General features: G+C 39.7%; 1 protein-coding gene across 1 annotated transcript; it reads right to left on the reverse strand.

Annotated features, from left to right (window-relative positions):
- Nucleotides 1–7,139: 7,139 nt before the first annotated feature.
- LOC101850882 (glutathione peroxidase) lies at nucleotides 7,140–18,067 on the reverse strand. The gene is made up of 6 exons (XM_005096859.3): nucleotides 17,779–18,067; nucleotides 12,697–12,794; nucleotides 11,155–11,299; nucleotides 10,580–10,728; nucleotides 10,010–10,094; nucleotides 7,140–8,059 (listed from the first exon to the last, which is right to left on the reverse strand). The coding sequence occupies exons 1-6, from the start codon at nucleotides 17,908–17,910 to the stop codon at nucleotides 8,027–8,029; spliced, it is 642 nt and encodes a 213-aa protein (XP_005096916.2). The 5' UTR covers nucleotides 17,911–18,067; the 3' UTR covers nucleotides 7,140–8,026.
- Nucleotides 18,068–18,348: the final 281 nt, after the last annotated feature.

Consider the following 18,348-nt stretch of genomic DNA (forward strand, 5'->3'; position numbering starts at 1 on the left):
ACACACTATAGATAGATAGATAGATAGATAGATAGATAGATAGATAGATAGATAGATAGATAGATAGATAGATAGATAGATAGATAGATAGATAGATAGATGCAGACAGCCACACAGGCAGGCAGACAGACATACAGGAAGACTTCTTGTTTAATTTAACCGAAAAAAAAGTTTAATGTCTCTGTCGACAAAGTTTTAGACCAATAATAGTGATTTAGGGCGTCTATTGCGAAGAGCCTAACGATAACACAACAGATACCAGGGAATAGAGAGATGTATACTCACATACACGAATAAGTGTTGCTTATTGTGTATAGTGTCTCAATTTCCACAAACAGACGACGGTACTTTGTCTGTCTTATATCTTTAAAAAAAACATAGACGTAGATGTTACCGCCCCCATTGATACAAATAAGTTCACCAAGGACGCCCTGCCCCTGCTGTGAGGGAATCCATCGTTCTGGCAGATAGACAGAGTGATCTGCGTGTGACACCAGAAAGTGCTTTACCACAACATGCACTAACTAAACCTGTCAACTAAATCTGTCTCCAGGGGTTTTAACTCCAGATTTCAGCCCCCTCTTAAGATTTTCAGCATGTCAGTTCAGTACTACACCTAGTATTAGAAAACTGTGAGGCTAGTCTGTCTCGCAGAGCCAGTCATTTATCTGTTACCTGTTTGCCCTGATTTGTTTAACCTGTTTTGTTTTTTGTTTTTTTCGTCACAAGGAAGAGCCAAAGCCTGCAGAAGAGGGTGAAAATCCTGACGCTCCCCCAGCAGATCCAGGTGAGGCCTAAGATCAACTCGGAACTACAATAGCCTTCTTTGGGGGGAGGGGGGGTAGTGGGGTTAACGCCCACTCTTTTGGAACCGATGATGGCTTGTAATTCTGGTAAAGTACATATTCGTTTTGACATCCGCTGCTCTTTAAGCAATAGTGACATTTATCCCTTCTGATTAATCGTCATCTTTTGAAAAACCAGTAGGTGATTACACACGAAACTTAGTAGGGAAGAAAAAGAAATAGTCAGACACTCTTACACGTTCTTTCATTCCAAACGAACTGATGATGTCTCTCCTTTGAAGCAATTCAAGGAAGTCAAGATCAGAAGAGAGGGAAGGAGTACTTGGCAATCTACCTCCTCTATGTTTACGGCCCAGGCAAAGCTGTATCATGCATACTGCTTTAAATCGTCTTGCAAGCCGCAAACGGCCACTCATCCCACCCCTGTTGGCACAATAAACATCATTGAGGGAGCAGGCTGCTTTTTTCCTGCTTGTCAAGGCCAGCTAGCTGAGTGGGGGGAACAGTATCATTAAGAAAGACAGAGATAATTCTCCAAGAGATAAATCTCAAGTCTTTTGCGTGCAACCAATAGACTACAGACGACGGATATTTTGTTCATGGTGGGATTCTCACCGTTTGACAGCGGGTGGTTGGCGGGTGCTCTGGTGTGGTTTGCTTCTTCTTTCCTATCTAACATCTATCGTCCTTTTCTCCCCTTCTTCTTTTTTGTGTTTGCTACTCTCTTGTAACACCTCTAATCTTCTGGCGCTCATATGGCCTTATGCAGTTGCGAGCGCCGTAAAACTAAAACAGTTTGACACCTGGTCTTGTGGGAATCGGGATAGTGTTTAGTTTACATTTGGTGAGGAGCTCGGGGTTTGACCTAACAAGGCAAATATTGGGACTTGTGTCGTGCTGATAGGGGGGAGGGGGAGGGGGGGGGATCCCCAAGCCGAAACACCATACCAAACAAAACACCATGCTTCAATTGAGCTGGGCCAGTCGCTGCCAATGCAGCTTATTGTGTTTAAATTCACTTTTGAAACTGGCACAGCAAAAGCTTTGAATCCCCGCTCAAAAAGTCGATAGGTGTACTTGGGCAGAAAGAAAAGACGCAGTTAAGATCCTGGGCACCAGCTGAGTTCTGACTTATGACTTATTCTTCAGTTATTTTCCTCCTACTTTCCTGCCTGTGATCGTGCTTCTATTACTCCTTTCTACCCCCCCCCCCCCTTCCCCCTTAGTAATTGTTGTTTTACGCTTCGAATGACACAATCTAGACTCCATCAAAGCTGGCTCTTCGATCCTGCTTGTCGGAGCCAACCTAGACTGAATGAGGTACAACGAACTGCGAAAGACGGATATTCTCAATTAAACAAACTGGTCGACACGGATATTGATTGAACCCACGCTTTTTTTGCGCCCCACAGCAGCCAAGAGCCAAATCCGACACATTACAGTTACACGCCAGTTTTTCATTGCAATGTCGCTTCTTTAAATGTCGAAAAGGTCTTCTTAGCGTTGGTTAACTCTTACACTAACTCAATTTGTCAGCATGAGCCCATGATGTTGCTAACTTGTTATTTGACATTAAGCTACGTTAGAATTACAAAGTTCTTTCTAGCATTCTTTTTTACCGTTGTGTTACTAAAACCACGAGATCAGCAACCAATTAATGTTATATTTGCTCTATCAAAATCATACGATTTTTCGGAGTTGTTTCAAAGATATTCATAGAAACTAATTCCATTCGTAAAAGCTTGACCTTGTTGTGATAGTCAAACTATTTTATTTCAATTTTCTAAAAAACTAGGTTTTGAGCCAACAGAACATTGTAAGTCTAGATCTAAGGTAACAATTAGATGCCCTCATCTCATCATACCGTTGTCACAGAAAATCCGGAAGCTGCCGCGCCACCTGCTGCAGAAGGCTAAGCAAGTAATCATAACACAGAGAGTGGTACCAGCGAGCGGAAATCGCCTCCTAACACCCGCTACTCGGACTCGACATCAGACATGGCACGTCGAAGCATCAGACGAGAGACCAAAACTTCCTACATGGGCCCCAGTACAAATCAGAGACACACAATATCATTCTGGCGGAACGGACACGTTAAAGAAAGATTATATATCAATTGTAAATAAATATTTTTTTTAAACAATAAAAACACGCCAATTCAAAACTCAGGTGTTTTTACAATTTCAGCACTTTCAGTTTGCGTGAGTGTGACGGACATCGGACTTGGATAATCTAATCATCTTCTCCGAGCGGCGATAAACAGAATTCAACACCCACAATGTCGGGTTGGACGGGTTATTTAATTATTAACACAGTGATTGTGGCGTCATGCTACCGAGACGTTAGGAAGGGTGCACGTTGGTCAAATGTATCCGATCTGCATGGTCAGATACGAGCATGTCGGGAAATGATGTTGAACAAGGTACATTGCATAAAGTAGACCACTGCTTCACTTCACCAAACTTGGCATGAGAAAAAATCTTTCCCCAATGTCAGGTCACACGGCGTAGCCTTCTCGTCGGCGACTGGCCACGATTTTAATCAAATGCACTCGATTGTGAGCTAGACACATTTGATTATGGGGGATCGGATCAAACGGTACCCCCCCCCCCTCTCCGTGAAGGAAAAATATGGCCGTCGTTAAAAGGATCGAACCATGTCAAATCAGGACTTGGGCAAAATTTCAACAGTGGGCATTAGTATTTGACACTAAGCTGCGAACACGATTGGAATAACTTGGGCTGCTTTCTCAGGATTGAAATCAGGGTTGGTGATTTTTTTGATTTTTTAAATTAAAATTTTTAAAATCGATTTTAAAAAATTTAAAGCACAATTTATGACAAAACGTAATGGAGTCACTAAGGTGGCAGTCTAAGAGTAAGACAGGTGTTATAGTTATTGCTTTGTGTGATAGGGGTTGTGTATTGAAATATGGTGGCCGCGGCCGCGTTGGACAGGTGCCCGTTTTACACAGTTAAATTATATAGAAAAAACGCAAGGGGGAAATGGAAAGTGTCTGTACTTGTACAGGTGGCCGTCTTATAGAGGTGGCTGTCAGGGCAGGTTCGACTGTATCTGTTTTATGAAACCTAGGAAAGGAATTCTGAATGTTGAAATATGTAAAAACTGAATAAAAAATTTTTTTAAAAGTGATTTATTTAAATCACTGATTTTTATTTAAAAAATCAAGTTGATTTAAATGTTAAAAATCAACTGATCTAAACCAACCCAACACTGATTGAAATAGCTCGCCATGTTGCTAGAATTATTGGTGTTACCGACACACTTCTCCCGTAGTCACAAGTATAACTTTTGACCCTCTCCATATTCAAGGATATAATACTGCAAATAAATACAATAATTTAAAGCCCTATTTAATTAAATGAAAGATAGGTTTAATTTAGTTTTATTTTCAATGACCAAATGGCTTGTCTCTGTCTTTCAAAGATAGTTATTTTCTTATAATATAATCTTTTTAGAAACAATGACCCAATGACCCTCTCTTCACGGACCACTGTAGTGACGTCGCTTGCAATGGAAACAAAACTATATCGCAGACAGGCTTTAGAGATGCATAAAAAAGGCAAGAGTCTGACAATACATTCTCCTCTCGAAGTCTGCCCCTGCGTCGGGAGTCGGTGTGCACAGTGCTCACATACACTTCAAGTTCAAGGTCTGATCTTGTGGTAGTAAGTTAAGTAAGGTGACAAGTCGGTGTCATAGTCATAGTCATAGTAAAAGGTGGGGGGGGGGGGGGGGTGTGATTGATTTAGCTGTTTACGCCCCCATCGATACAGTTCAGATAATTAAAGAAGCGTGCTTCGACACTGCTTGATTGTCAGGACCAACCGGGTCTGAAACTGTAAGAGAACAACCCACACTAACACAGCATCCCAGCTGGCAGACATAGATCAAGATCGAATATAATATTCGATAAAAATTCTCCCAACCCGGGAATAGAACTCATCAGGTCTTGTGTGTTTGCGGCTAAGTAAGCGCCTAACCGCTACACTACAGACGCCGGTTGTAGTAATACATGTATATAATAATGTGCGTAAATGATGTAAAGGTCCCCTACACTAGACAGCCATTTTCAATTCGCGTAGCCTACGTTCAGTCTGTCTCAGTCTCAGGTGAGCAGACAGCTTTAGTCTCGATGATAATCAATCAGTGATTTGGTTGAGGAAAGACGCAACAAATGTGGGCAATGATTTCCAGCCTGTGACTGTGATTGTGATTATGATTATGATTAAACACCAAGGTCTACTCCTGTCTTCCCTTCAATATGGATGGTATTTTTACAACCACCTGCACCTAAATACAAATCAGATCGTCTTATCCGATGCAATGTACTTTGGCGAGAGAAAAAGTCTGATGTTTGCGCTGCTCTTTCTCTCTTTAAAATGACCTCTGCGCAGGTTAAACATCTGCTTTTATATTCTATCCTTCCCCTTTTCGTTGTCGTCTAACCCCATCAAATTTCTGCGGCAACGGGTGAGTGCGGTGGCAGCTGACTTGCATATATGAGCATGAGGCTTCATGAATAAAAAATGCTGACACCAAGAAAGAAGCCAGCAAGCTGCGCACATCCACAAGTGAAAGTGGAGCTTTTAAATGTTCAAATTGTGGCAAACTTTTCTCTGCACGAATTGGTCACATCGGACACAGAAAGAAGCCACAAGTCATCATAACCTTTAATTCTTATATTTCGCTGGAGAATAAATTATATTCTCCTCAACAGAGGTATTAGCCATTGTCAGACATTGACAGACGAGCTATTACATAATATATTATTGTTACTACTGTCTGTAAGGTGCTCACACTTCCAGGTCTAATCTTAAAATTCTATATAGTGTGTAACTTCTACAGAAGTATCAACACAATTAGGACACATAGAATAGATGCCTAAGGTTAGAAGTGTTGTAAGACAGCAACAAACACACAAAAAAGTGAGATATAACTTAATAAGGATGATATTGATAGACGTTTGGTATGTGGGTTGTTGGCGGGTGCTGTTCTGCTTCTTCTTTCTTTTGTATGTTACCCTCTCACAACACGCACCGCTAATCTTTGACACTTATGTGACCTATCTGTGTTGCAAGTGCCATAAAAATCACACTAAAACTAAAGATGTTCGATTGAGAAGGTGGAAACGACACCAGAGCACTGACCAACCAGTCACTAGTTTTGCGTTTGAGTAAAGACAGGCACACTGACATAATAAAGGTCATTGACTCATTTAGTGCTGGGAAAAAACAAGACGGATAGACAGAAAAGTAGGACCTGCCAGTGATGCCCTCTAACCACACACACAACCAAAGAGCAAAGCCATACTGGAGGTCTAACAATATTTATTAGAAAACAATACCCAGGCATACTATTTTGAGAACACAGACATACAAGCCTAACAAAAATACACAAAAAATAGCCAATACATAAACTCGATAGATCGACATCAAAACACTGCCACATGTTGAGTAACCTAAAGTTTCCTTGAGGATCACAACCACGACAACCACAACCATCGTCAGAGACGGGGCCAGGCAGTTGTTCCTTCCTCATACTCACAATCCATCACAGACCAACGTGTTAGAGTTAGAGACAACTAACTGGACAATCTCCGTCCAGAGCTCCTCAGTCCTCGTGTCCGTCTTCTCTGAATGGACTACACACATTTAAACAATTAATATCAAAGACCCAAACTCGAACCCAATGCAAGAAAAGAAGGCACAGATTAGGACCTTGTCCACTTGTCTCCGCCTGAACATCAGCAAAGAGTTTACCCAGGACAGTGACAGAAGAGATTCAATGACTGCGCAACAATATCACAACCAATTATTCCCCTTCATTCATCTATCACAACATTATCTGCAGATGCACATCAACAGGCAAACTAACCAGCATTAAAACAAACAAAAGACAAACTAAACAAACAAACCCTTCACTCGACATAAGCACCAGTCAGTATTTAGAGGATGTGATAATTCTATAGGACATGTAAAATTTGAAAAGAGACAGGGTACAGTAGGTAGAGTACCGTAGAGTACATCAGGAAGGCCAAAGATAAATTTAATAAAGCAAAGGAAAAAGAAAGAGAGAGAGAGAAAAAATATTTTAAAATCCATATGATTACAAGAAGAATAAAAATAAGCATGTGGGGTGAGGGGGGGAGGAGAGAGAGAGAGAGAGAGAGAGAGAGAGAGAGAAAGGGAGAGAGAGAGAGAGAGAAAGGGAGAGGGAAAAAGTAATAATAAATAAACTACACATTACTGGGCAATGATTACACAAATTTGTGATATAACATATAAAAAACTAAAGATCACACTCACTGAACAAGAAAAGTATCTGCTTAATAAATCAAACTATTTTTTTAATTAAACAAAAATTACAGCTCTGGCAATGCCTTTGTCAGAACTGTTTCATGGATGCATGGGCTGGACTGAAGTGACCGAAGGGGGAAAAGCCAGCCTCAGGTAGTTCCCTGGCCCTGCCCACCCCAGCGCGGCGTTCTGCACTCGCCGACATCCGACAAGCCCTACCCGTCAGGGTTTGAGAACTCGTCTTCACAAGTCTGGGTGAGCACGGCCACAGGTACAGGCGAGACAGACTGTTGCCCGTTGCAGTCAAAACTTCTTGGCCCATTGATCACTTCCCCTGACCTCCCCTTCACTCACTGCATGCAAAAACAAACCCACACACACACACATACATACGCACATGCACACACACCCACACACACTCCCTCATTCACATATTATATCTATGCACACACATACACAAACATTCTCTCTCACACACACACACACACACACACACACACACACACACACACACACTTGGTGACATAAGATGTTACAACTCTACAATTACTACTATCCTTGTCATATTTTCTAACCTTCTCAATCTCACAGCCAGAATTTGGCGGACTTTTCTTCCTCAAGACAATGGCACAAGTTTTGTATAATGAAAATGTCTGCAAAAAATTTGTTGCTAACAACCTTTAACATGGATATTTCCGAGACACAAGTCCCTTGAGCTGAAAGTTTTCACCATATGTGCCTTTAGCTGAAAGTTTCTTTGATACACTTCATTGACTGAACTACTGCATACAAATGTCCTGAATGCGTGGAAAGCGAATCCTTGAGAGGAGGGTGTGGGTGACAAACGTCATTCTCTGGGGGGGGGGTCAGGTCAGGACCAGGGAAAGATGACTCATCTTGCTACAAGTATTTGTTGATATCTTTCTCAATAGACTGAAAAAAAAAAATTTTTTAAATTGTAAAAATCATTCACTGAGGCAGAACCTGGAATAAAATTATTTGAACATTAAGTGAACTAGTCGCTTAGCTAAGTCACCACAAGAAAAGACCACATTGTGCCAAGAAGACATTAAGATTAAGACAACAATAACACTGAACAGGAGAAAAAGGAGCTGACTTAGCAAGGCACATGCCAACAATCCACTATCTAGATACATAATATATATTTAGAATTACATGTATGCTTTTTTTTAGTAAATGTTTTATGGCACTTGCAACACAATAAGTGCCCTTGATTAGAGGCGTTACAAGAGAGTAACAAACACAAAAAAGGAGGAGAGGAGAGATCAGGACAATAGACGTTGAATAGGAAAGAAGGAGCAAACAACACCAGAGCCCCCGCCAACCACCCACTTAGAATTATGACAAAGTTTAAGTGAATAAAAATTGAAACAATAGTAGGGAACGGGATGGGGCACATCCCTCAAGACTCATCAGAGCAGAGGAAGATAAGACTAATGCTAACATTATCTAAAATTAATTTTTAAAAACCTAAAAAAACAGAAGCATGTCTTCTTAATAACTATATACATAAACATCATCCCACATCATCACTTAACACCACCACCACCGTCATTTCTAAAATCATCATTGCTCTCAGTCTCAGGTCCTTCACAAACATCTATAATTATCTTGAACATCTATATGTAACAGTTATATGTTATAACAATTATGTACGTAATACATTATTGCGCACTATCATACGCACATTTTTCCACTAATCAGATGGCATCAATATAATAACATTTAATAGAAACGGGCAAGGGACAAAAAAAAAAGAAGAAAAAAAAAAGAAAGAAAAAAAAAAGAAACTGAACAATAAAGGGTCGTTGGTAAAGAGGATCTATATCTCTGGCCTTTGAGTTTCATTGATCACAACTGATACATAAATTCATTTTTTTAGACCTAGGTCTCTGACTTTCATTTGAAACCACACCTTTTTGCTTAGATCCAGCACCCTATCATCTTCTTCAAGGAAATTTTTTTTTAAATATTCAAAGCCTTTTCTTTATTCATACCCAGCTACATCTAGATCAGACATTATAAGAGTTGAAAGAAGACAAATAATATTAACACAGTCAAACCTCCTAGATCAAATGCTTTTTTCCGATTTGCTCCTTCCCCTCCCATCCCACCTTCCCCCCCTTGTCTTGTAGATTCAGGCAATATGGGTAGATCTACAGTGATGTAGTGTGTCGCAAGCTAACAAAATACAATGTGTAATGTAGAAGAGTACAATTAAACTAAAACATAACTTTGTACTTCAGCATTAAATTTCAATATTTCTAAAAAAGAAATTGGAATTAAATTTTTGAGTCGCATGAAGAAACTTTAAAAGAGCCTCACCATAACAACTCCCTTCCAAAATCTGGCATCGCTAGATATTATCCCAAAATAACTTAGTCTGGCGTATGCCAGTGGGGCTTTTTTATTTAGTGAGGAACCACACTCAAGTCTAAGTGACAGGTCAATGGGCAGTTAGTGCTACATTTATTTAACAGAGGACATGAAAACCTCATTGTACCACCATCCCCGTTGTACCGCCAACTTCATGCTTGTTCCAGGGTAGGCTGTATAACGAGGTATGACTGTAATATTGAGCTCTTTAATTCGGCTTCAAAGAAATTTAATATTATGTAAAGGGATGGGACTGAGAATGTCATGAACACATAAATGTTACGAGACACGAAAAAATATCATAAGACAGAGTGAAGAGCATTATGGACCGAGAACTGGATCTATACATAGTAGAGAATTTCACGAACAAACATCACAAAAGAAAATACAGAACATCACTGACAAACAAATGTAAAACGGCCTGAGACAGAATGGAGAATGTAATGGACAAATAGCAGGTCGAGAACAAACAAATGCCAGACTTACAAATGGTTCCACGTTGGGTGCATATCTTTTGACAGGCTTCCCCTCTCTGTCCACCAGGAATTTAGAGAAGTTCCACTTGATGAAGCTGGAGACAAATTGAATTATATATGTTATGGACAAAAACAACAATGAGAAATGTGTCATCATAAATTATAATAAGCCAGCTATTCTTCATCCATCACAACTCTACTTTACTTCTACTACTACCCTACAACACACCTATCACACAATCCATGTTATTATCTCTTTAGACTGGTTCACGAATCTCTATTTCGGCCCACAGGATTTTTAAGAGACATCTCTTTAGGACAACCCACAGAGCTGTATATCACTCTGAGAGGTTTAATTGAGAGAGAGTGTCCCAGAATTCTTGTGAGAGAGAGGGAGAGAGAGAGAAGGAGAGAAACAGAGAGAGAGAGAGAGAGACAGAGAGAGAGAGAGAGAGAGAGAGAGAGAGAGAGAGAGAGAGAGAGAGAGAGAGAGAGAGAGAGAGAAGGGGGGAGGGGAGAGAGAGAAGGGGGGGAGGGGAGAAAGAGAGGGGAAGCAAGAGGGAGGGAGAGAGATACTTACTTTCCGAACGTTCCCTTCTGCTCTTTCTTGAGGTAGTTGTACAGAGGGATAGCTTCACTTCCATTCACATTGATCTTAGCAAACAAATCAAATTGTGCCCCATACTTCTCCTGAGCAAACTTTTTGATTTCCTCATTCGTTCCCGGCTCCTGAAATAATAAATCGTTTACTTTGAACAGTGTACAGTCGAAACTCTCCAAGACAGCCATCCATTGTTGAGAAAAAAAGTGGTTGGCTTAGACAGGTGGACGTCTTGAACAGTGTTATTAAAGTATGTAAGCATCACGATGAAATCAGGCGGTGCTCATCAAAATAAGAAATCAAAGAAATCAACAGTTGAGTAATTTTTATCGATTAAAAAAAAACCTTTTTCTTAGGCTCAACACCAATTACATTTATTTACAGACACATTTCTGTGTGGATTTTACTGAAAGGTGTTGATCAAAGGCACTATAGGGTTAAACAGAAAGGACATGTTTAGAATAATAAGCGATGTGAAAATGGATTTCCGTAAATATTAACGGAAATGATGGGGAAAAAAAGTCAACAGCATCCCTGCTGCTGTAAGGACTCACCTGACTCTTGAATTGGTTACAAGGAAATGCCAGGATGGCCAGTCCTTTCTCAGCCAGCTTGACGTGCAGTGCCTGCAGCTGAGTGTAGTTCTTGTCTGTGAAACCTCATTTGGAGGCCACATTCACAATGAGACAAACTTTCCCACTGGGGACACGAGACACAAACAAGGCAGGATCATCAATATGGTCTTGGACTATCAACATGTTTCAGAAAAGCTGGTTGTGTGGTCAACTACATAGTACAAGCAGGAGGCTTGACACTTTATTCATAACCCAATAAGGGACACCAAAATTTAACACACTTGAGCCTATTCCTGTGTATTTATGGGACGCCCTGCTGGCCCGGTGGCCGAATCCCGTGTATTATTACTATATCAATCGGTATCTTCTGTGTTTTTCTGTCAGAAGCTATGGGAAACGGCACGCTAACAGTTGACCACTTGTTCACTTTGTTAAAATTTTTTTAGTGAAGTTATGTGTGACACTTTTTTTCAGCTGACTGAGTCAGTCACCCCCCCACCCCCCAAATTGCATTAGATGATTTTTATTATAAATTGGGCGCCCAAAAAAATTGCGTCACCCCAAAACATTGTGATTCCAAAAATTGATAAAATAAAAACTTTTAGGAAAAATCAGAAGCAGTTTTCTTTTTCTGTGAGAGCATTTCTTTCTTTCTTTTGTTGCATTTTGAAAATTATGATAGCTTTCACTGCCTTTTGGTGGGTAACAGTTCAATATACCTCAAAACTGTAAGGCGGCAATGATTGTTGGGTGAAAAATAGCTAAGGCTCAAGCGACTTAAAACTTTAGATTACCTGACAATAAACAAAATTATATAACAAGTGGGTGCAGAGCTAGTTTTGGTGCAGAATATGTGATACAGCTCTCAAATTCCCAACTGTTGAATCTGGGACAGTCCCAGGAAATTGGGAGAGTTGCCAATCCTGATGGAACAGGTGTGTCATAGGGTCAATTGCATGTTGTCAGATACCTAGGGTAGATGCTCCAAGTATTTTAATTAATGGTTTTGGCAAAAATCACTTTTTGACCTATTCTAAAGTACTGGGAAAGGGTGTATGCTCTGTAAAAACCTTGGAGTCTTGCAATTATTTTATGAAAATATAAGTTATATTGAAATTCCATTAATTGCTCACAGATATATATAGTAGTGAAAAATCTGTTTTTTGCTTCTCATGTAAAATTAGAAAAAACTCTTACCAATTACTGATAGTTGGGCTGCTACAATGCTACCCCGCGATACATTTTATGGGTGTGAATTATGTGGACAGTTGCTTGTTCCTCCCAGTAGATTCCGGGTACTGGTAGACCCAATGCACACCAGCAAGAAGGCACCCCTCTTCCAAAGGAGTAAAAAACCCATGGTCGTCTAAGCCCAGAAAGACCCTGACAATATTTACTGTGCTGTCTTGTCAGCCCTGCTTCCTTTCTTCATCTTTGTTCTTATCATCGGAGAAAAAAATCTATCTTCAAAACAAATCTATTGAGCCTTGAGAATTATATCCAAACAAAAACAACATTTACCTGTATTTGTCTAACTTGACAGAATTGCCATCAATATCTAGAACTTCAAATTCATAGATGGACTTGGCATTCTTCCAACTGTCATCTCCTCCAGCTGCCTGCAAAGGAGGAGAACAAATGCAGGAAAATAAAAACCGAGACTTAAGAGGAAGAGAGGTTAAAATATGTGCAGAGTCAAATAAAATAAATACAAGACAAATAACTTGCCCTGAAAGTTTTTGCAGACACACTTATAAAAGTTACACAATAAATTAGTAAAGACTTCTGTTACTGTATAAGTATAAAAGAGTTAAAAGCATTTCTTTTCTTATACAGTCTAGTATACACAATAACATATACGAGCGTATATACGGCAAAATCGGCGGGACACAGAAAATTTGTGTTATATGTGTATGAATTTTGTACTGTAAATGTTTTAAATACAAAGAATACACGTTAACAAAAAGCTTTGGAACCTGAAAATCTGTTCACTATGTGCATGTTACATTAAGTGCATGTTCAAAGTGCATGCTTGACTATATTTCCGAGTCAAGTTGTTCAGAAATTTTAACTCCTCTTTGTCTTTGTTGTGAATGTTGACACTTCAAAACGTTTTTCATAATTGTTATTTTATCAACTATTAGACTTGTGCTATAGTTGCCTGAAATTAAGGGGTGGATACGGAGAAGTTCAGGCCCACAGTACATTTGAATTTGAAAGAAGATAATTTAAGCAGACAATGAGGTCAGTGATTCTATAACTTGGGAATAGTAAAGTTTGGGTGAAGGATATAATAATTATATATATAAGAACAGAGAATTGTGAGGGAAAATAAAATTCAGGCAGAGAATGGTGGAAAAATGAAAGTCAGTCGCTTTCGAAACGAGGACTACAACTGAAAACCCTTTATATATATATAATTGGTACCTCATCTTGACGAGTCAAAAGCATTTTTACATGGAGCAAGAAAAGAAGGACAATCAGGGGTATATATAACTCCATAAGTATAAGTTCTCTTCTTTGACAATGGAACTGATTTGTCAGATTCAGAAATTATGAAACTACTCAAATTGCTGAAATGGAAAATCAGACTTCATGAATATATATTGAAATAAGAAAATTGAAGAATGTTTGTTTCTTGGAGACAAAATGTCGCAAAAATAATTCCTTCTTAACAAGTCAAGTTTTACTGGAAACCTATGATGGGTGGAGCCCATGGAGGAAGGAATCTTAACCAACTAAATAATATTTTCGTCATGCCAGTAGAAGTTGAACCCACAGATACCGAAACCATCAACGATAGTATGTAGGCCATGTAAATACAGGCTCTTTTTTTCTCCCAGCAAACCCCAAATGGAGTGTAAATTGTTGTCCCCTGTTCAAACAGTCCCCTTACATTTCTTGTTTATTTTGCAACTGGGCTCATTGAGGTCCAAAGGTTTACTCCATCTGTTGTCCTTGTCAATCCTTCCCTTGAGGCAAGCTTTAGGGCATTCAATGCCACCACCAGGCTATCTATTATTTTCCCATCACCAGAATGTAGGTCACACACAGTAAACTTGATTTTTTGGAAGATGGCAAATGTTGCTGACACTTGGTATACCCATTGGGGGATCGGTTTTCTGACAAAAAACGATCACCCAACTCGCAGCCTTGAAAACAATTTTACGCATTTGTTTTTAAAGGTTACTGTCAGCCTCGTTCAGTTGTTCTTTTCGCCCTCAATCTTGCTAGCCCCGCCTACCAACGAATCGAACCAAACCGAACCGATTGAGTCAATGGGCACTGGGTAAGTCTTATTAGAAAAACCTTACACGGACCATAAATGAACCCAGAGCATTCATAGAATCCAGACATAACAATTTGGTGTATATTCTGCCTCTATCCATGGTGTGTTATTCCGTAATAGAAATAATAATATACTGGGTAACGGTATCATCAAAGTAACTATTATAATACTAATTATAAGCAAACATCTACAAGACCGTTGTTGGATTCTTTTTAAACTATTCTGTGAACAAAAGCAAAGAGGCTCCACAAACGCTGACAGAAAGTTAAATTATTATTAAATCTTTATAGTATTATAATTATAGGCCAATGAAAGACAATAATTAATAATGTATAATATATCGAATTATACAGAGGCATTTGATATTCTGTTAAAAAAAAAAAAAAACTGAATAAAAAATTATAGAAAACCCAGTACTTCAGCATACCAGTGAATTTTAAAGTTATTAACTCAGATCAAACCTCCTAAAAGCATGTCTACCAGTGAGTGGGTATGGTAGGGTACCCTAATTTCGACCGATGCCTAACTTTGACCGTTACACCCCAACAGTAAAAAGCGATTATTTTTCAGAAAATTTGTTTTGCTTTCTATGGCAAGTCTTGTTTGGGAGATATTATTTGATCTCCAGCGTGGGAGGTAGGCTTTGCCAAGCGTATTTTCTGCGGGTAATGAATGTCAAATCGCCATGCTTTCGCTTTTGTGTTTCAAGGTAGGGCGTTTTCGGGCCGACCCCATAATTTTCACGTTTTCACTGTACCTGACAAAAATGCCGAAAAAGCAAGATTATTTTAATGAAAGGGTGTTTTTACAGATTTTTCCAGCTTGGTAATGATTTATCTCAGTTTACATGATGATAAAAGCATGAATCCTTGCTTTTATAGTCAGTGAGACTGGGGAAAAGTGTGGTCGAAGCTAGGAATAGGCATTTTTGGTATTCTAACTTGGACCGCAAGATATCCCAACGTGGTGATTAGGATAGCCTAATAATAAGACTACTGCTTGTGGCTATTGCTGTTGTTGTTGTTGTTGTTGCTGCTGCTGCTGCTGCTACTGCTGCTGCTGCTGCTGCTGCTGCTGCTGCTGCTGCTGATGATGATGATGATGATGATGAAATTGGGTGGTCATGCTATGACTATGATTTTTTATGATGGTGGTAGTAGTGGTGTTGGTGAGGAAGATAATGATGATGATGATGATGATGATGATGATGATGATGATGATGATGATGATGATGATGATGATGATGATAATGAAGATGGTTATAATCATAATGATGATGAAAATGATGAGGAGGAGGAAGAGCATGAGGGGGACGAGGAAGAGGACATTCAGTTGAAAAATTTTAATATGGTTAGCCTAACACAAGAGAGGGGGAGGGGGTGATGGTGATGTCAAGGGGCTGCTGCACCTTTGTTGATGATGCTATTGAAAGGCTGGGCTAGTGATGAGACCTTTGTATCAATGAGCATATTAGAAAAGAGAGGTGGTCGGCATAGCCTAGCCCACATCCTTGGCAAAAATTAACTAAAGATCAAAGGTTTGGATCATAGTGGTCGATGTGAGGACACACGGTCGAAGTTGGGCTTTGACATCGGTCGAAATTAGGGACACCTACCCCAGTCACATTCAAGTTCAAGAAGCGTTAAAAAACGAGTCCTATAAGGCAATATTATTACTATTTTTGCTCTAAACCAATCAGAAGATGTGTCTCATTCAGGGAGGAGTGGAGAAGGCTGGCCTGTTTGACAGGGTAATCAAAGTGAGACAAGGAACCAGATAGAGATGTCACACATGAAGATTACTCTAGATGGTAACACTGAGTTGTGAATGAAAACAAATCCTAAATTCATATTGTATGTTCAACCGCCAAAATAATTGGTAAAGTATCTCATTAAATATTTATTTAATTAAGCTAACAACTAAATTTAACTATAGCATGAATAGACAAACAAAATACAAAGAAGCAAAGATGTCAATACTACAGGCAATAACATAACAATTATCAATTTATCTTTTATTTCAAATTTGGATGAATTGCTCTAGCTTTTCCAGGCCAGGAGTCGGTGTCATAATTGAGGACACAATCTAATTATAGGACGGTAAAAAGTCGAGGAAATAAACCAAGCACTCACAGCAGACATGAGACTAATATAAAAGAGTTCCCCTCGCAATTGTGGGGTTGACTCATCCAGTGTAATAGTTAGCTTAATCAGCACTTGTGACTGCTTAAATATAAATGACAGTGGCCCGAAAGGGGTAGGGAACAAGGTATTTATGTGGCAACGAAACAGTTTTGAGTGTTGTGCACATCATGTTCCCTTTAACTCTTTTGGTAGACTCTTTCGGCCTCACTTTAAGCTTCCATAATATATAATTAAAGCTTGTGACTGCTTATGGAGTGGCCCGAGAACAGGGTATTTATGTGGCAATGAAACAGTTCTGGGGAAGATTGAAGAATACTCGACCACTCGTACATTATTGCGTGAGAATGTGGGGTAGGTGGGGCGGGTGGTTGGGGGGGAGGAGGGGGGAGGGGGGGTTCATGGGGGTCTCCCCCCTGACAAAATTATAATGAATAGATCTGCCGGTCTAAGATTCTCCTTTGAGAGATATTAAAAACGGGAAAATTATGAATTCCTAAGGTTGAATTTTAGGCATAGATCTAGATCTATACATTTTAGACTGTTCACTGGTGATTTAGAACGTCTTTTGACATATAATTTATATTATGAGGTCTAATTTTTTTGGTGAATTTGACTGCGAAAAATTTCAAAGGAAGCAGTGATTATTTGATATTAGCCTTTATTATATATATATAAATATTATAGATGCTTCGCCACTGGTCTCATTGCTGTAGTTGTTATTTGAAAGGCGTAGCCTAATTGGTTGCCAAATTCCACAAGCTGGAGGCGGAGGGTCACCAACCCCTTACATATAAATATAATATACACACACAGAAGTCTGAGAAGACACACCCTTTAAATTATGTGGGTTGAACAGTGCAAAACCATAATATAGAGTAAACTTGTCTAGAATCTAGATCTAGATCTAGATCTAGAATCTAGATCTAGATCTAGATGTAGATCTAGATTAGGCTACACGTTAATCGCGGTCAGTCAGGTATGTAGGCTATTCACACACACACACACACACACACACACACACACACACTGCACACTACACACACACACTACACACACACACACACACACAATAATAGGCACTAGACGTCTACAATAAAATATCTAGATCTAGATCTAGATCTAATCTAGATTCTAGAGAGTATAATCACAGCAGAAACACTCGAGACTCACCATGTTGGAGGACGATCGAATCGAACTGCAGGAGCCTATGGTGGACTCTGACACGGACGCGCTGAACCTTGTTTTATAAACTCGAAGGAGGGGAGACAACAAACGACAGGATGTCGTCCCGTAGATCTTCATGGATAGTGACACAGCAAAAAAAAAAAAAGTTAGCCAGGCAACGATCTATAATAATAACCCTCTGACTCCGACCCAACGACCCAAGCCAAGCGAACCTCTTTGAGCAACAAGCGACAGAGCTTCTAGCTCTAGATTTACTTGGCCTTTGGGAAAGGGGAGGACGGGGAGTGCAACCTTTGACCCCAAACACCATCGACTTTCTGTTCAGTGCACCAACCATCAAACGACGCACCGAAGACAGGCCAACGCGCAGTGGCATAACGGGTGAAGCTCGTTGAGCGTGGCAGGCAGAAGATAAAAAGACGCAAACTAGAATAAGCCTATGATTCTCTCTCTCTCTCTCTCTCTCTCTCTCTCTCTCTCTCTCTCTCTCTCTCTCTCTCTCTCTCTCTCTCTCTCTCTCTCTCTCTCCGCTTCACCCCACTCTTTCTCTCTTTT

This window comes from Aplysia californica, unplaced genomic scaffold (assembly GCF_000002075.1).
Source record: "Aplysia californica isolate F4 #8 unplaced genomic scaffold, AplCal3.0 scaffold00140, whole genome shotgun sequence".
Classification (NCBI taxonomy): Eukaryota; Metazoa; Mollusca; class Gastropoda; order Aplysiida; family Aplysiidae; genus Aplysia; species Aplysia californica.